Source organism: Plecotus auritus (assembly GCF_963455305.1).
Source record: "Plecotus auritus genome assembly, chromosome: 1".
Lineage (NCBI taxonomy): Eukaryota > Metazoa > Chordata > Mammalia > Chiroptera > Vespertilionidae > Plecotus > Plecotus auritus.
The window spans coordinates 174,614,566-174,635,301 of record NC_137770.1 but is presented as its reverse complement, the minus strand read 5'-3'; the positions used below and the strand labels follow the sequence as shown (position 1 = coordinate 174,635,301).

At 40.5% G+C, this 20,736-nt stretch overlaps 1 protein-coding gene across 1 annotated transcript in view; it reads right to left on the bottom strand.

Annotated features, from left to right (window-relative positions):
* Positions 1 to 20,736, bottom strand: part of SLC9B1 (solute carrier family 9 member B1) — a gene marked incomplete at both ends in the record, with an annotated part of 67,494 nt that overhangs the window by 11,798 nt on the left and 34,960 nt on the right. The window contains one exon of the mRNA XM_080655250.1: positions 6,339 to 6,514. Coding sequence (XP_080511376.1) covers positions 6,339 to 6,514 — 176 coding nt within the window. The remainder of the gene's footprint in view (positions 1 to 6,338; positions 6,515 to 20,736) is intronic.

Genomic DNA, 20,736 nt, shown 5'->3' with positions numbered 1-20,736 from the left:
AAGGAGAGGGAGGGAGGGAGGGAGGGAGGGAGGGAGGGAGGGAGAGAGAGAAAGAGAGAGAGAGAGAGAGAGAGAGAGACAGACAGACAGACAGACAGACAGACAGACATCGATGAGAGAGCTACACATGGATGGGTTGCCTCCTGCATGCCTCTACTGGAATCAAGAACCCCTACCAAGGATCAAGCCTGAAACCTGGGTGTGTGCCCTGACCCAGGAATTGAACCAACAACCTTTTGGTGCATGGAACGATGCCCAATCAACTGAGCCACAGAGGCCTGGCCAGAAATATTTTTTGAGAGAATAACTGATACCATTAATGAAGGAAAAGATGACCATATTTGTTAACAGAAATTTAAGAACTTCTGAATAGCAAAAAAGAACTCTTATAAATTAAAATTAAAATTGGGGAAAACTAAGAATATAATACAAAGGGTTATCATTCTTAATTTTATGAAGAATCTTGATAAATCAAAAAGAACAAAAGATGAACACATCTATAAGGCAAAAGATTCCAAGAAAAGAAATATATAAAACATGCCAAAATGTCGACGACCAATAAACATGAATATTTGTTTAACATCACTAGTAGAAAAAGTACTCCATTTAAAGTGGTCTCACTTTTCACCTAACAAATTAGCAAGGGAAAAAGAAAAGAATAATATCTAGTTTTGAAAAGGGTGAGGAGAAAGTGGCAAACTGGTGCACCATGGTAGGACATGATATTGCGGCAATATATTTCAAAAGCTTATTAACTCCATATACTTTTTAGCTCAATGATTATTCTTTTAAGAGTAAGAAAATATTAACTTTAGGTACCGCTATTTAGTTATAAGATGTTCACTCAAGTATTATTTTAATAGAAACTATAGGAGTCAACTTCAGTTTTCAACAAGAAATTATGATACAGATAATTGAGTACTATGCAATCATTACAATGTCACAGAAATCTATTTACCGAAGAGAAACCTGTGTGCAATATACAATTAAGTGCAAAACAATCCTATCCTATATAATAAAAGCCTAATATGCAAATTGTCCCTATGGGCGGTCATTTGACTGGGAGAACGGGAGTTTGACTGCTCACTATGATGTGTGCTGACCACCAGGGGGTGGCGCAAAACATGGTGGGTGTCGGCGACTTGCTGTGACCTCTCGCCAGCTACCTGGGGGTGGGGGTGATGGGGATGGAGGAGCGGTGAGAACGTGAGGTGTCTGCCGAGCTTACTCTCACTCCCCCTGCTCCCCTCCCCTGGGACGCCAGGGCTCACGCACAGTTGCCGAGCACCCACGAGGAGCCTGCCCCGCACCTGCACTGCCTCTTCTGGGTGAGCCGGGCCACAGCCGCTGGGACTGCAGGGGCTGGTTGGGGTCCCCATGGGTTTGCACAGGAACTGGTCCGCAAGGCTGGCCAGGAGAGAGAGCCCTGCCAGTCCAGCTTCCATGCAGCACCGCTGGGCAGCCCAGAGGCCCTCGCTGCACCCTGGCCTGCCACGTCCAGCCACACCCATCACATCTCCACATGGAAACTCGGGCGCCATGACTGAGGCGCAGGGGGAGCATGAGAGTCTGGGGGCTCAGGTGCAGCCCAGGGCTCAGAGGTCAGCTGGGACCTGCCCTTCCATGCCAGATGCTCACGCTTCGATCACCGGCCAGGCCTAGGAACCGCAGCTGTGCACAAATTTTGTGCACCGGGCCTCTAGTTCAGGTTATAATCAAGTATGGTCAATGTTCAATAATTTTATAAGAATACTAGAGGCCCAGTGCATAAAATTTGTGCATGGGCGGAATGTCCCTCAGCCCGGCATGTGCCCTCTTGCAGACTGGGACCCCTCGGGGGATGTCCGCCTGCAGTCAGACATCCTTTTCTCAGTATGGGGCTCTCGCAGTCCAGGACCTCTCGCTCCTTACCACCCGCGTGCAGTGGAGGCGGGAGAGGCTCCCGCCACTGCTGCTGTGCTCGCCAGCTGTGAGCCCGGCTTCTGGATGAGATGCATTCCCCCTGTGGGAGTGCACTGACTACCAGGGGGCAGCTCCTGCATTGAGCGTCTGCCCCCTGGTGGTCAGTGCATGTCATAATGACCCGTCCTTCCACCAGTCATTCCGCCGTTTGGTCAATTTGCGTATTAGTGTTTGTTATATAGGATTTGGAACAGAGAGGAGAGAGAGAGAGCTGATAGATAGGTAGGTAGGTAGGTAGGGGGTAGATAGATAGATAGATAGATTGATTCTGGGTGGACTTACATCAAAAGATTCAGAATTATTATTCCTGGGATATGATCATTGCAGATTTTATTTTTATCTTTTCAATTTTTAAAATGTATATCTTTTGATTTCAAGAGAAACTTTATATATTATTTTTCAACTTAAATATTTTGCTTCAATAATATAGAAGACTGAATTTCAAACATTGCTGATAACTAAAATCATTACTAAATGTGGAAATTTTTACTGTTATGATTTCTGTAAAGTGACATTCAAGACCAAATTAACACCTTGGGATTCAGAACTGGTGTAGGATCTTGTTCCACCACTACCAAAAGGTGCACAGTTGTACACACTCTATACATTTAACTTGTCTTAATAATAGAGCAACCATCTATATCTATATATATAAAAAGCCAGAGACCGTAACACCGTAATGACCAGACAACTGGTCGCTATGACACTCAGTCCCTGCCCCCAGATGGCGCCACCACTGATCAGCCTCTCCCACCCCGATTGAGGGTGGGGCGGCTGGCCAACCCCTCCATGGCCCTCACCAATAGGGGTGTGGCTGGCCTGCAAACTGCCCACAGTCCCTTGCCCAGGCATGCTCCATCCCCCAGTGGGGACCCCCACCCCAATTGAGGGCTTGGCTGGCCTGAAAACTACCCATGGCCCCTCACCCAGGCCGGCCCCCCTCGTAGAATCCCCCACACCGATAGGGGGCGTGGCTGATCTGAAAACCGCCCACAGCCCCTTGCCCTGGCCAGCCCTGCCCCCCAGCAGGGACACCGCCACCCAGATCCAGGGCCCCCATGAGGGCAGGCCGGCTAGCCCCCACCCATGAACCAGGCCTCTATCCTATATAATAAAAGGGTAATATGCAAATTGACCCTAAAGGCAGAACGATCAGAATGACCGCTGGACCAGTCACTATGAGGCGCACTGACCACCTCTCAGTTCCTTTCCCCTGCCAGTAGGCACTGATTGCCTGATGACGAATGAGGAACCAGGGGTGGGTGGCGGGGGATGTGGATGGTGCCAGACCAAGGCCCCCACCCCACTGGTCACCCCACACACAGAGGGCAACCCACGGCAGGGGCAGGGCTGGTGAGCGGGAAGTAACAGCCGACCTCTCAGCTCCTTCCCCTGGCTGTCAGGCACTGATCACTCTATGGTGAAAGGGGAACTGGGGGTGGGTGGCAGCAGGTTTCTGGGCCAGCTGTGGGCAGCTGGGGAGGATGGCCCTGATTGTAGGCCAGGCCTAGAGACTGTACCCGTGCACGAAATTCATGCACTGGGCCTCTAGTTTACTTAGTGCATGAAATTCATGCACCGGGCCTTTAGTTTACAGGGGGGTGTATGTCCCTCAGCTCAGCCTGCATCCTCTCCAATCTGGGATCCCTCTCACAATCCAGGACTGCTGGCTCCCAACTGCTCGCCTGCCTGCCTGCCTGATTGCCCCAAACCACTTCTGACTGCCAGTCTGATCACCCCCTAACCACTCCCCTGCCAACCTGATCGATGCCTAACCTCTCCCCTGCCAGCCCGATTGCCCCTAACTGCTCTCTCCTGCTAGCCTGGTCACCCCTAACTGCCCTCCCCTGCCTGCCTGGTCTCCCCTAATTGTCCTCCCCTGCAGGCATGGTCGCCCCCAACTGCTCTCCCCTACTGACCTGGTCACCCCTAACTGCCCTCCCCTGCTGGCCTGGTCACCCCCAACTGCCCTCCACTGCAGGCCTGGTTCCCCCCAACTGCCCTCCCCGGCTGGCCTGGTCCCCCCCAATTGCCCTCCCCTGCAGGCCTGAGTCCTCCCAACTGCCCTCCCCTGCAGGCCTGATTGTCCCCAACTGCCCTCCTCTGCAGGCCCGGTCACCCCTAACTACCCTCCCTTGCAGGCCTGGTCCCTCCCTACAGCCCCCCATGCTGGCCATCTTGTGGTGGCCATCTTGTGTCCACATGGGGGCGGCCATCTTGTGTGTTGGAGTGATGGTCAATTTGCATATTACCTCTTTATTATATAAGATGATGTCCAAAGGTATATTTCAAAAATATCTATTAAATATATTAGTAGTACTAATAATACTACTGCTTAAAATTATCTATTAAAAACTGTGATAAAGAAAAGCAATTTTGGGTCAGGGGCCATTTCAGAAGTAAGAACATTTTCTTCGTCAGCCTTGAATTCTTTTCTCAGTATGGAAAATGCAAAAGGCAAGAAGAAGTCCCCAAAGAAGTCAGGGGAGCAGCAAAAAGCTTCAAAATCCCAACTGGTACCAACTAAAGAGAAACATGAGGGTGCTGGTGAACCAAGTCAACAAAGAACCTCAGAGATGGAGACCAAACGGAAGAGATCTAAGAAAGATGACAAAGTTTCTTGTCCACAAAAGATGGCACCAGAAAAAAAAAGAGTAAGAATTCACAAGAAGATACCAATTCCTCCACTGCCCCTTCACTTGCCACCAGTTAACATGATTCACCGAGACGTCGTGGGGGCTTGGTGCCAGCAATTAAAGCTGAGCACCAGCGGCCAGAAATGGGAAACATATGATAGGCTGCGTGCATATGCTTACCCTAATCAAAAGAATATTCCTATCAAACCAGAGGAGGCAAAGATATTGACATTATCACAAAGGAAATTGAAGATGCAAAAGGGGGAAATGACTGTGGACAGTTCTGGTCTTCCTGAACTGACTGCTCCCCTGGTGGGGGGGCCTGCTCCTGACGGGGGTGCTGCTGCTCTCCTGGAGGGAATGGACAATATTTTCGTGACAACTTCCACCCCGGATGATGTGTTTGCCTCCTGGAGCAGAATTGCAGCCACTACTGGGAAGACTGGGGAGATGGAGACTGTGAGGTTGACACAGGAGGCCTCTGGTTACAAATGGTGTGTGGTCCATGGACAAAGTCTCCCTGCAGACACAGAGGGTTGGGTTCAGCTACAGTTTTATGCTGGGCAAGCCTGGGTTCCTGAAAAACCGGGGCAAGTGTGTGCACTCTTCTTGATACCTTCCCGCAACTTTCCACCCCCACACCTGGAGGATAATATGTTGTGCCCCAAATGCATTCATAGGAATAAGGTATTAGCGAGAAGCTTCCATTGCCAAGAAAAAGGGTACAGCTATGATTGTAATTAATATGGTAGAAAGGTGACTACAATCAACTCCACAGTGCCACTGACAGCAACTCCGGGCTGCTTGACACCCTCCACGCTCCCTGCTTACAGGGCCCAGATGGGTGGGGAGCAGATGTTACTCTCAGACCACCAACAGTGCCTGCTGCTTCGTCTGCTGGGATATGGTTATGTTTTAAAATAGACATGCATTTCACAAACTATCACTCATTGCAGTGAAGATGCAAAAGTCACACCATCCAACGATTGCCCATCTGAAACAGAAGGGACTCGAGCAGCTCTTTCACGGTGGGAACCTGAACTGGACCTCTCGAGGGGAGTGGAGAAACAGGTGTGCTCCCTCACTAGACTTCCTGCCTCAGAATTGTGTTCGCTCCCAAAAAACATTCTTAATATTCAAAACATTTTGCGAAGTTGTCTTAACTTGGGATTTCTGTAGTGTGTCTCTGGGATAAAAACACAGGGCACTTGGGCCAGTATAATTTCCAGTTGTAACTGTTTTGTATATTTTTGCTGTTTAAAATATGTCCAAGGTTACTTGAGTCATAAATACCTAGTATGCTTAAAATACATATGTAAAGTAATCCATCTGCTATGTTTTGAGAACTTTGTTGTATGCAAATTATTGTTAATGTTCTTAACTCGGTAGGATTAAGCCAAAAGGCATGATTTTGTTTCAGTGTAATAAATAATATACACTTTATTTCTTAAAAAAATAAATAAATAAAAATAAAAACTGTGATAAAATTCCAAAGCAACTTGAGCAGATAAGTGGTAATTTAATGGTTATCAAATTAACTGAAATATATGGTTATTAAAATGAAATAACTTGTATTAAGTAGTGGTTTTTTAACCCATTGAAATTTCCTCCCTGGTCTAGAATGAGCTTTCAATAAAGAATAAAAAGTTATTAAATTTATAAAAATCTTGCTTAATAACTGAAGGAAATAACAACAAAAAGTTATGAATTACATGGCAGTGGTTGTATTTTCTTGTTTACCTGTGGAGAAGACTATGCTCATGGATATACTGAATCCAGTGATAGCTAAGATGTCATCCACACTGCTAGCAGCCATTAGTAAGGTTGGAATGCCTTTCTCAACACCATATCCTTCTTCTTGCAATTGTAGCATGGAAGGGACAACAACAGCAGGAGAGACAGCACCTACTACAAAACTGAGAGAAGACTTTGAAAACCAATTTTAAAACATCCACTTTACCAAATAGTTAATTTTATTAAAATTTATAGCAGATATATTTTTACAACTTTAAGTATAAAAATTCTGATTTTGAGTGAATGCCATTTAATGATGGTAAAATATCCCCCTTACCCAAACCCCTGGCAACTACCATGCTAATTTCTGTTACCATGATTTTTAACTACTCTAAATATATCACTAAAATAAGATATTTGTCCTGGCTTATTTCACTCAGCATAACGTCATCAAGGCTCATCATGTTGTAGAAAGTGACAAGATTTCCATTTTTTTTTTTTTTTTACAGCTGAATTATATCCCAATGTATGTATATACCACATTTTCTTTACCTATTCATTTGTCAATGGATATTTGGGCTTTTCCCACCTTTTGGCCATTGTGAATATTACTGCAACATCTCTCTGAAATCCTGCTTTCAATTCTCTTGGATATATACTCAGAAATAGAATTAATAATTTTATGGTGATTCTATTTTTGATTTTTTTGAGGAACCTCTAAACTGGTTTCCAAGTTTTATTCCCAATAGTAGTGCACAATATTTCCAATTTTTGCACATTGTGGTCAACTGTTATTTTTGGTTTGTTCTTTTTACACGTTTTTATTGATTTTTAGAGAGAGAGGAAGGGAGAGGGATAGAGAGATAAAAACATCAATAGGAGAGTCTATGACTAATGACAGTTTTAGTGTCTCAGTGTAGGTCTTTTTGGTTTTATTCAAGTAGAACGTCTTTTTTTTAAAAAATATATTTTATTGATATTTTACAGAGAGGAAGTGAGAGGGATAGAGAGCTAGAAACATCGATGAGAGAGAGACATCGATCAGCTGCCTCCTGCACACCCCCAACTGGGGATGTGCCCGCAACCAAGGTACATGCCCTTGACCGGAATCGAACCCGGGACCCTTCAGTCCACAGCCCGACGCTCTATCCGCTGAGCCAAACCGGTTTCGGCAGTGGAACGTCTTTTGAGCTTCTTAAATTTGTATGTCCATTTTATCTCTCAATTTGGAAGTTTTTACCCATTATTTCTTCAAGTAGGCTTTATGACAATTTCTCTCTTCTACTCCTAGAACTGGCTTTATGACAATTTCTCTCTTCTACTCCTAGAACTCCCATAATATGTAGATTGGTCTATTAAAGGGTATCCTTAAGTCCCTAGTATCTCTTCATTTTCCTTTGTTCTTCTTTTTGCTCCTCTGACTTGATTTCAAATAACCTTGGCATCAAGTTCACTAATTCTTTCTTCAGATTGATCCAGTCTGTTATTGATCCCTGTAGTCATTCCAACACCCCCCCCCCCAATTTTGTTATTGTATACTACAGTTTAGAATTAATTTTTTTTTTATAGTTTCTATTTCTTTATTGGTAACCTCATTTGATTCATGCCTGATTTTCCTGATATGCTTATTTTTTACATTTTTAAATTTATGTTTTTTATTGTTAAAAGTATGACTTATGCCCCCTTCTCCCCCATTGACCCACTCCAAACAATCCCAGGCCCCCTCCCCCCACAACTTTCACCACACTATTGTCTGTGTCCAAGGGTTATTATGCACATAAGTCCTTTGGTTAATCTCTTCCTGCCTTCTCTCTCCCTTCCCTCTGAGATTCATAAAAAAAAGTGGGTTCCATACTTCCATGTCTCTGGATCTATTTTTTCTTTGGTCACTTTTTAAATTAGATTCTACACATAAGTGAGATCATGTGATACTTGTCTTTCTCTGATTGGCTTATTTTGCTTAGCATAATACTCTTCATGTACCTCCATGTTGTCTCAAAGGATAAGAGATCCTTCATTTTTGTAGCTACATAGTATTCCATTGTGTAAATGTACCACTTCTTTTTTATTCACTCATCTACTGATGGGCACTAGGGCTGTTTCAAGATCTTAGCTATTGTAAATAACCCTGCTATAAACATAGGGGTGCATATATCCTTTCTGATCCGTGTTTTGGGATTCTCAGGATATATTCCTAGATGTGGGATCACTGGGTCAAATGGCAGTTCCATTTTTAATTTTTTGAGGAAAACTACATACTGCTCTCCATAGTGGCTGCACCAGTCTGCATTCCCACCAGCATTTGTAGCTTGTTGATGATAGCCATTATGGCGGGTGTGAGGGGATACCTCATTGTTTTAATTTGCATCTCTCTGATGATTAGTGACTTTGAGCATTTTTTCATATATCTTGGTCATATGTATGTCCCCTTTAGAGAAGTGTCTGTTTAGATCCTTGACCCATTTTTTAATTGGGTTAGCTTCCTTTTGTTAGGTCGCATGAGTTTTTTATATATTTTGGAAATTAACCCCTTATCAGATGTATCACTGGCAAAATGTTCTCCCATACAATGGGATCCCTTTCCATTTTGTTGATGGTTTCTTTTGCTGTGCAGAAGCTTTTTATTTTGACGTAGTCCCATTTGTTCATTTTCTCTTTTGTTTTCCTTGCCCTAAGAGATGTATTGGCAAACATATTGCTACAAGAGATGTCTGAGATTTTGCTGCCTATGGTTTCTTCTAGAATTTTTATGGTTTCACAACTTACACTTAAGTCTTTTATCCATTTTGAGTTTATTCTTGTGTATGATGTAACTTGGTGGTCTAGTTTCTTTTATTTTTCGCATGTATCTGTCCAATATCCCCAACACCATTTATTGAAGAGATTGTCTTTACTCTTCCTGACATTTTTAGATGTCTGTGTTCTCTTTTAGCTCACTGAGCATTTTAAAGATGTTACTTTGAATTATTTGGTGAGTAATTCACACATTTCCATTTGTTTAGGAATGGTTTCTGGAGTTTTAGTTGTTCCTTTGATGTGTCTTATTATCATTTGGTGAAATTTGCATATCTGAAAACAGTCTTTATGGACTGTCTTCACTAGGGAGAGATCTTCACCAATCAGCCCAGCTAGAGATTCTAGGGACCTCTCAAACCTTTTTGGGATATGTCTTCTCTGGGTGTGGGTGTGTTATCTCCAGGTGAAGAGTTTTGCCTTTTCCTACTCTGGAGCATTCCCAGGGATCTATCTGCAGTACTACAATACCTCTAGAGCTGTAGCAATCCATAGAACTCAGGCATCTAAAGTTTGCCAGTTTCTCTCTCTCTCTCTCTCTCCCTTTTTTTTTTTTTTTTGTAATCCTCACCCATTGATTTTTAGAGTGAGTGGAAGAGGAGAAGAGAGGTAAGGAGGGAGGAAGAGAGAGAGAAAGAAACATTGATGTGAGAGACACATTGATTGGTTGCCTCCTACATGTGCCCCACCTGAGGCCGGGTATCAAAACTGCAACCCAGCTATGTGCCCTTGACTGGGAAGCAAACCCAATGCTTTAACCACTGAGCAACACTGACAAGGGCTAAAGTTTGCCAGTCTCTTTTCTGTCAGCAATCCGAGTAAGGAGAGACCGTCCCTTGGGCAGCCCCTCAACAAGCCAGAATCTAGGCCCTGGCTGGTGTGGCTCCATTGGTTGAATGTCCTCCCATGTACCGATAGGTCTCTGGTTCAACTACCAGTCAGGGCACATGCCTGGGGTGCCAGCTTTAGTAGGGGCTGTGCAGAAGGCAGCTGATCAATGTTTCTCCCTCAATGATGTTTCTTTCTCTTTCTCCATTGTTTTAATTTGCATCTCTGATGATTAGTGACTTTGAACATGTTTTCATATCTCTTGGCCATATGTATGTCCCCTTTAGAGAAGTGTCTGTTTAGGTCCTTGACCCATTTTCTCTCTCTCAAATCAATAAAAACATTTTTTAAAAGCCAGAATGAAGGACACCTGTTCCATGTCTCTCTTTCCCTCCTGAGAGAGAAGTCACAAATTAGGAGCTCTCTTGTTGTTCAGGCAGAAGGATGAACCTTGTTGCACCTTGTTCAGGCAGAAGGATGAGGTATGTTGGGTAAATACAATGGAATGCCCTAATTGCTCCAATGTGCCTCTTCTTGGCCTTGTGCTTGACTGGGATGCTGTAATCTCTTAAGTGGCTTCTGAAATTCTGACAAAAGTAATAAGGTCCTTATATTGCTAAATGAGTATCTCCATTGTGGAAAAAAAGAGTCCGAGGCTGCAGATTCTGCCATCTTTCTGACATTCCTATAATTGTTGGAATTTTCAAAAGCTCCTCAGGTGATTTTGAGATATAACAAATTTAAGTCAAGGTTTTTTGGGTGTTCATTGTATTATTCTCCCTATTTGTCTTCATTGATGAAAAATTTAACTAAGGAAAAAGATCTATTTAAGACTGTTCTTTTCAAACTTTAATATGCAAACAAATTACATGAGGAGTTTGTTAAAATGAAGATTCTGTTTCAAAAGATCTGGGTGAAACCCAAGATTCTGCATTTCTATGAAGCTTTTAGGCGATACTAATGCTGCTGTCCAAGGGACATGCTTTGTATAGCAAAAAGTTATTTGGGGGGAGGGGGACGGAAAACACACCAAGCTTCCAAACAAGAAAAAAAAAAAGTAGATTATATTAACTGGAAAAGAAATTAAAAATTAGTTTGAGTCCAGCCAGTGTGGTTCAGTGGTTGAGCATTGACCCAAGAACCAGGAGGTCTCAGGGCATATGCCCAGGTTGTGAGCTGGATCCTCAATAGGGGACATGCAGGAAGCAGCTGATGGATGATTCTCTCTCATCATTGATGTTTCTATCTCTCCCTCATCTTCTCTCTCTCTGGAATAAAAACAATTAATTTGGTAAGAGGTTTCTCATGGGTAAAATTAATACAAAGAGATAATGATGGTATCTTTAAAATACTGAGGGAAAATAATTTTGAACATAAAATTCAATACTAAGCCATATAGAAGACATTTTCAAATATCTAAGGAATCATTTTATCATCTATTGATCAGTTTTAAAAGAACCAGAAGATCAACTCATTAGGAAAAAGATTACAAAAAAAAAAGAAGATCAGAAATAAAAGAGAACAGGCAGAATAGTGAATACATTAAGAATAACAGTTCAGGCAGCACCAAAATCTGGATCCACATATTAGTTGTCTGACCTTAGGAAAACCAAATAACATTTCTTTGTCTCAGTTTGTATGTTCCACCCCACAATGGTAATAATAATAGGGTTATTGGGAGGATTAAAAAGTTAATAATATCAAGCTTCATCTGCCACATGGTAAGCACTATTTAAGTGTTTGCTACTACTATAATTATTGTGATTATTGTTACAAGAAACAATAGTGAGCAGTGAAATTTATTGCTAAATCTATAGAAGTGTTCATTATAAAGAACTTAAAAATAATCTTAGACTAAAATGCTAGATTATATAAACTAGTGAGGGAATATATAAAGAAGTGGGGGAAGTGACAACTTGCTATGAATTAAAGTATGTTTTCCAGAATTATAGGTAATCATTAGGAGAATGAGTTTCTAATTTCTAATCAGGATGTTTTTACTGATGTTTACAGAGAGAGGAAGGGAGCGGGAGAGAGAGAGAGTGAGAGAAACTTCAATGTTAGACAGAAACATCATTGTGAGAGAGAAACATCTATCAGTTGCCTTGGGTACCCACCCCAACCAGGGATCAAACCAACAACCTGGGTATTTTCCCTGACCAGGAATCAAACCCTTGAACTTTCAGTTACTGGATAATGCTCCAACCACTGAACAACACCAGCCAGGGTGAGTTTCTAACTTCTAAAGATTAAAGGAATAAACAAAAGTAGAACAAAGAAAATGTTAATCCAGCAAAAGTAAGTGAAAAAAAAAAGAATGAAATTCACATATATTTTAAGTGTTTTTTAAAATTGATTTTAGAGAGATATTGAGAGACAGAGAGAGGGAGAATGAGAGAAACATCGACTTGTAGTTCCAATTATTTATGCATTCATTGGTTGATCATTGTATGTGCCCTGACCAGATATCAAACCCACAACCGTGAGATGATGCTCTAACCAACTGACTTACCTGACCAAGACCAAGAATATATAATATTTTAAATAGTGAAATTAAAAGTAGGATTAAATCCAAATTGTTCTATAATAAATGGGTTAGATGGATCTTTTCGAGACAGAGGCTCTCAAATTGTTTTAAAAAAATTAGCTCTGAGAGATGATAGAAACTGACGGAGGAAAAATGGCGGCTGAATAGGCATACCTGTCCTGTGCCTTGTTCTGGATCAGATAGAAGGAGCAACTAAGTTGAATAACATGCACTCAAAAGTGGTGAATTAGGCACAGCTGGTGAGACAATTCACAGCTGGGAAGGACGCCTGGAGAACGGTAGAATCAGGGATCTGGGCTGGAGAGACATGCGCAACCAACGGGCCAAGAGGGTCAGAAAGAAGCTGCACAGCACCAAGTCCGAGTCCCTTGGGGTCAGGTGCAACATCTGACTGTGGAAAGGAAGCCTACAGGGCTGCTGCTAGCTGGGGAATCTAGATCTAAGTCCACAGCCATGAGAGGCTGCACCCAGAAAGGCAGCCTGAAGAGCTGCCTGAGCCACATGGTGCCAGGGGGAGAGAAACTTGCAGTCATGTGGTTGTTTTGCCTTTGTTTTGTCTTTGCTTTTACTCATTAAACCCCGGTTCATGGGACTTTCAATTAGAAACACTCACACGAGGCTGCCATGCAGGCAGAGGTGCAGATTTGTGGAGTCTGGGGAGAGGTGGTGGAGAAGAGCAGGACAGGGAGAGGTGACCAGGAATCTGGCACTGAGACATTTGTGATCCTCCAAACCTAAGCAGCCATTTTTCTCCTAAGAGCCAGGCTCTCCCAGCAGCCTCAAGGCATCTAATACAGCCACACACAGCCTACACCTTGAAATTTACAAATAAAACAAAGACTCTGAATAACACCAAAGAGCAATCAGAGACTGGGCTGAAGAGGGGCTGTTCAGTGCCAGAAAGCAATACAGCACCCCCTCCCCCTAAAGCCCTGTCAGAAATAGACACTTGAGTGATTAAGATTGACAGCAGGCAGACAGGCAAAGCAGGCAGATTGGTTCTGCTTGATTGCAGCCAAGGCTGTGGAGATAGATACAAACAGAGCAGTGGATCGCTTGGAACTTCAACATGGTGCTGACTACCTAACAGAAAACTGAGAAGTGGCAGACAGAAGAGTGGGGTCTTAAACCAGCCCGCATGGGGCATTAAAACTCGGCTGAAGCAAACAACACTTCACTTTTTTATTTTTTTTTATATTTTACTTTAAAAAATTAATATTTTTTTGTTTTATCTTTTGTATTACTTTTTCCTCATTTTATTTTTTAATTTTTAGTTTATGATTTTATTTTATCTTATTTTTACTTTTTGTCCCACTCTTTTCTTCTTCATCTCTCCCTTTTTCATACTGTTTTCTCCTGTTCCTGTTTTAGTTTTTCTCTTTCCTTTCTTTTTACCCCTTGTTAAAAGTTGATCATCTTTATCTGTTTTATAGATAGTATTATTGTAGTCTCTGTTGGCTTACTCATATATCTAATTTCCTCTCCCCTGCTCCAAGTCCATGCACCCATCTCTTTTCTCTTTCTTCGCTAGTCAATTTGTTTTATGCTTTTGTTTTTCCTCTCCTCTCTTGCTCTCTTCTTCTCCTAATTGTTTAATTAGTTTCACTCACTAAACTCAAGCCTATCTGCTCTCTCCTCTATTCTCCTTTTCCAAAAATAAATGAATAGATTAAAAAATTATTTATTTACTTATTTATTTTTCTTTTCTTCTTATCACTCATTCTCTTTCTACCTCCTCTATACTGAAACCATGGTCCTTCCCCTGTTCATTCAATTCCTTAATCTTACTTTTTGTATATAAGCCCTGCCTCTACAGATTCTGTCCCCTCCCCCTTTTTCTGGGTGTTTGTTGTTTGCATTTTGTTTGTTTATTTGTTTGTTTTGTGGTGTTTTCTCCATAAATATATATATTTCCTTTTTGCTCCTTTTTCTTTTCTTTCCTACTTTTTTTTTTTTTTTTTTTTTTACTTTTCTCGATATCATTTTTGGTCTCTTTTCTTTCTCCTAATTCTCTTTTCTTGGTTGGTCACTTTTTTTTAAAAATATTTTATTGATTTTTTTACAGAGAGGAAGGGAGAGGGATAGAGAGTTAGAAACATCGATGAGAGAGAAACATCGATCAGCTGCCTCCTGCACACCCCCTATTGGGGACGTGCCCGCAACCAACGTACACGCCCTTGACCGGAATCGAACCTGGGACCCTTCAGTCCGCAGGCCGACGCTCTATCCACTGAGCCAAACCGGTTTCGGCCTTGGTTGGTCACTTTTATTGGGGTTATTGGTGTCGTGAGTACATTTGTGTTTTCTTCCCTTTGTGTTGTGTCTTGTCGAGTTGTATTTTTTGCTGTTTGGCCAATAGAGTAGAAAGAGAGCCACATAAATATACACCCTGAGAGGAGACGAATGGTACAGTAACACTCAAGATGAATGGTACAATAACACTCAAGACACAACTATACCAAGAGACTCAAATATCTCAAGTAGGAGGTATCTCTAGAATACCCAGACCAGAAGACTTGAGAGATTGCACCACCAGGTCCCACAAAACATCTATTTAAGACAAACAAAAAATGTGGGTGGCATAGCAGTTTGATCTAATACATAGAAACAATCACAAAGGAACAGCAAAAACAGGGAGACAAAGAATGAACCCCTATATTAAAGAAAAGGAGGAACCCCTATATGAAAGAAAAGGAGGAATCACCAGAAAAGGAAATAAATGAAATGGAAGCAAGCAATTTGTCAGAGAAAGAATTCAGAGCAATGGTTATAAGGATGCTGGAAAGGATGGAAGACAAATTGAACATGTGTAAGAATCAAGAGTAAATGAAGAATGACATAGCTGCAGGAAAGAACACAATGAAAAGTTTCAACAGTAGACTAGAAGCTAAGGACTGCATCAGCAAGTTAGAAGACAAGGTAGAAAAAACACCCAAGCAGAGCAGCAACTGGAAAAAAAAAACAACACCTTAAAAAGCAGGGACCTTTGGGACAATATAAAATGAAACAACATCTACATAATAGGGGTGCCAGAAGAAGAGGAAGCTGAGCAAGGAATAGAAAACTTGTTTGAAGAAATAATGAGAGAACTTCCCTGATTTTGGAAAGAAAAAAGTCACACAAGTCCAAGAAACACAAAGAGTGCCAACAAGATGAACTCAAAAAGACTGACACCAAGACACAGCATAATTAAATTGCTAAATATCAATGACAATGTAAGAATCTTAAAGGCTGCCAGAGAGAGACAGAAAGTTACCTACAAGGGATCTCCCATTAGACTATCAACTGATTTCTCAACAGAAACACATCAGGCTAGAAGGGATGAAGTTAAGAATACTATACCCATCAAGGCTATCATTCAAAATTGAAGGTGAAATCAGGAGCTTCACAGACAAAGAAAGGCTAAGGGAGTTTATTACCACCAAGGCAGCAATGCAAGAAATGCTAAAGGGACTACTGTAAAAAGAAGAAATAGAAAGGGAAGAAGGAACACAGGCATAAAGAATAAAAATGGCAACTAACAAGTACCTATCAATAATAACCTTAAATGTAAATGGATTAAATGATCCAATCAAAAGACAGGGTAGCTGAAGAATAAGAAAACATGACCCATTAATTTTCTGTCTACAAGAGACACACCTCAGAAAAAGAGACTCACACCGATTGATAGTGAAGGGCTGAAAAAATTTTTTTCAGGCAAATGGTCATGAGAAAAAAAGCTGGAGTAGCAATACTTCCATCTTACAAAAATATATATACAGATTAAAAAAAAAACAACTTCAAAATCTTCCTTGACTTTAGATGTACTTTCTCATTATTGATCAGTCATTAAATCCCATCAATTTGCCCTGGCCAGGTTGCAGGTTCAATCCCAATCAGGGTGCTCACAGGAGGCAACCAATTGATGTTTCTCTCACATCTCTCTCTGTCTCTCCCCCTTCCTCTCTCTCAAATCTATAAACATATCCTCAGGTGAGGATTTTTAAAATACTCTGAATTATATTTTGAATCCCCTGTATTCTAAAGTCACTACTACTTTATTATTATGAGATACTCATTAACTTACTGATATCTTTTATGAAGAGTTTTCAAACTAAAATACCCACCTCCAGCCTCAACTTCTCTCCACTTAATCCTGTATTCTATCAAATATCTTTGTAGAATGCAGACTAAGTATGTTTGCCTGCTTAAAAACCCAACAACGTCAGCCTAGTATACACTGAGTGGCCAGATTATTATGAACTCTGAACGCATGATAATCTGGCCACTCAATGTATATCCTATATAATAAAAGGCTAATATGCAAATTGTCCCCTCGACCACGAGTTGGACCAGCAGGAAGGCTGGCCAACCGCCCATGTCCCCTCCCCCTGGCCAGGCTGGCCGGCCCCCACCCATGCACGAATTCATGCACCGGGCCTCTAATATATATATATATGTGTGTGTGTGTGTGTGTGTGTGTGTGTGTATATATATATATATATATATATAATTATATATACATACACATACTGAGTGGCCAGATTATTATGCGTTCAGAGATCATAATAATCTGGCCACTCAGTGTATAAGACCCCTAACAATTTGGCTCCAACCATATATGTAGCTTCTTCTCTTGCCTCTCCTTCTATGACATATGTAATGTTTTAACCAAATTATATACAGTAGGTCTTTGGGTTACATCAGAGATCTGTTCCTATAGCGCAACATAACACGATTTTTGCCGTAAATTGGAACTCACCTACATTAGCACCTATGTCACTCACATGGAGCACATACACAGCAGTAATGAAGTGAAACAGTAAAAAAATTTAAAAGATAACAATTCCTGACCTTTACTTGTGGTAAATAAATAATAAAAAACATAAAGCACATATGTACATACGTCAAAATGATGGAACTTTTTTTTAAATAAATAAATGGGAGATGGTGACATAACAACGAAACAATGTACGTTGAGTCCAACGTAACCCGAGGACTGTCTGTAATACCTCATCGTTCTCCAAATACACCTTATTCATTCATGCTTCTCTGTGTTCATAAAAATCTCTATTTTGGGGGTATAGAGATAATGCCTCCTTTATTCTTGTTTATTATTCTGTCCCCAACTAATTTTTCACATCCTTCAAGACCTAGTTTAAGTATCTTTGAGATAGCTTCTTACATCCCTCACAACTAGGGGAATTTTACTGCTCTTGTAGGATTTTACAGGTAATTCTATCATAGTAGTTATCACACTGTATGACAGTTAGCTATTGCCTGCCTGTAATCCTGGAGAGACTGAATTTTTTTAGGACACCGTTATGTCTTACAAATCTCTACATTTCTGCCCTAGCTGGTTTGGCTCAGGCCCATGGACTGAAGGGTTCTGGGTTTGATTATGGTCAAGGGCATGTACCTCAGATGCAAATTCCCTGGCCCTGGTAAGGGTATATGCAGGAGGCAACCAATCAATGTGTGTCTTTCACATTGATGTTTCTCTCTCTCTCTCCATCTTCCTCCCACTCTCTCTAGAAAAAGAAAAAAAAAATCAATGAAAAAATATCCTCGGGTGAACATTAACAAAAAATAATAAAAATAAAAAAAGAAAATAAAGTCCACTTTCAAAAAAATGTCTATATTTCTGGTGTAGTATGTAAAATAAACATTTAATAATAAGCATTAACTGGATGAATAGTGACAAAATCAGAACTCAAGCTATTAGACTGGGATGAGCGGCACTCCCACAGTGGGAGCAGCCACTCAGAGGGTGGGTCCACAGCCACTCAGCTGACTGGGATGAGTAGCTGCTCCCACAGCGGGCCGATCCCCGCAGGCCATGCCCCCGATCAGTGCACGAATCCATGCACCGGGCCTCTAGTAGAGAATAATATTAAGCAGTTAACACATGTGCAATTGTTGTCCTAGAAGAAAAAGAGAGGGTGACAAAACATTTAAGAATAAATGGCTGAAAATTTTCCAGATTTAAAGAAGAACGATAAAACCACAAACTAATACCACTACATACCCCGTAAAAACTGCTAAAATTAAATAGACAGACACCACCAAGTATTGGAGAAGATATGGATGGCCTGAAATTTCATACATTGTTGGTGGGAATATAAAATACAACATACTTTGAAAAGCTATTTGGCAGTTTTTAAATAAAATTCAACATTACCTTACCATATGACCTATCAATTCTACTCCTAGGTATATCCCTAAGAAATGAAAACAAATGTCCAACCAAAGACTTGAATGCAAAAGTTTATAGCTTTATTTGTAATAGCTTCAAATTTGAAACAATTCCAATATCCACCAACAAGTGAATGAATAAAGTTGGTGGTATATTCATACAATGAAATACTACTCTGCGATAAAATGGAATGAACTACTGGCCATAATATGGATGCATCTCAAAAACAACTTGCTGAACAAAAGAAGCCAGAAACGTGAATTTTATGGGGTAATGAAACTGTGTTGTACCTCAATTGGCAGGTGGTTACACAGGCATATAAACTTGTCAAAACTCACTGAAATGTTCACTGAAAATGGGTGCTCATTTTATTGTATGTAAATTATTCCTCAATGAAAGTGATTTTAAAAATTAGTAACTTTCATATAGCTGAAAAAAGTAATTAGAAAATGTTATGAAAAAATATTTCATCTACAACATCAATGAACACAAAATACCTAAATTATGAAATAGTCTAGGCCTTTATAAAAAGCATAAACACTGTAGTACTTAAGATAACATCTGAATAATTGAAGAAACGTTTCACATTTTTTGTGTAAAAGCTTTAATGTTATAAAGATGTCATATACCCCTCCAATTAATTTATTAATTCAGTTCTATGCCAATTAAAATCCTTTCAGGATTTTTCATTGAACTTAACTGATTCTAAAATTCATTTGGGAGAATAAGAGCTTAGAATGAAAAACCCAGTCAACGTAAAAACGACATATTTTTGTGTGAAGTAGAATGGTTAAAAGTCTATAATAGTGACACAGAAATAAGACAAAATAGATGGGAAGAAAACAGAATACAAAGTATAGAAACAAATTTAAGGGATTTGTTACAGGATAAAATTGACATTTGAAATCAAGTGTGGGAAGAAAAAACTTTTCTATAAATGGTGTTGAGACATTACCTATTCATGTGGAAAAGAATGTAGCTAGATCCCCACACATAATAAATTCCAGCTGTTTTAAAGAATTTAAAAAATAGAGCTAGTAAAAGTAATAAGAACAAAATATAGATGAACATATATATTTGTGACTAGGGGCAAGAAGGACCTTCTGAATGACTCATGCCCACTCTTACCACTCCTGTTCAACATAGTACTGGAAGTACTAGCCATTGCGATCAGACAAGAAGAAGAAATAAAAGGCATCCAAATTGGAAAAAAAGAAGTAAAACTGTCCTTATTTGCAGATGACATGATACCGTAATAGAAAACCCTAAAGACTCCATCAAAAAATTATTAGACTTAATAAATGAATTCGGCAATGTAGCAGGATACAAAATCAACGCCAAGAAATCTATGGCATTTCTATACACCAATAATGAACTTACAGAAAGAGAGACTAAAAAAGAAATCCCATTTATCATTGCACCAAAAAAAATTAAGATACCTAGGAATAAACTTAACTAAGGAGGTAAAAGACCTATATGCGGAAAACTACAGGACACTGAAAAAAAAGACAGAGGAAGACATAAACAGATGGAAGAACATACTGTGTTCATGGATTGGTAGAAACAACATCATTAAAATGTCCATACTACCCAAAGCAATCTATAGATTCAATGCAATCCCCATTAAAATACCAATGGCATATTTCACAGACCTAGAACAAACTTCCCAAAAATTCATCTGGAATAAAAAAAGACCCTGAATAGCAGCAGCAATCCTGAGAAAGAAGAACAAAGTAGGTGGGATCTCAATACCAGATATCAAGCTGTATTACAAAGCCACTGTTCTCAAAACAGCCTGGTACTGGCACAAGAACAGATATATAGATCAATGGAATAGAATAGAGAACCCAAAAATCGATGCAAGCCACTATGCTCAATTAATGTTCGACAAAGGAGGCATAAACATAAAATGGAGTCAAGACAGTCTCTTCAATAAATGGTGTTGGGAAAATTGGACAGATACATGCAAAAAGATGAAACTAGACCACCAACTTACACCATAAACAAAAATAAACTCAAAATGGATAAAGGACTTAAACATAAGACGGGAAACCATAAAA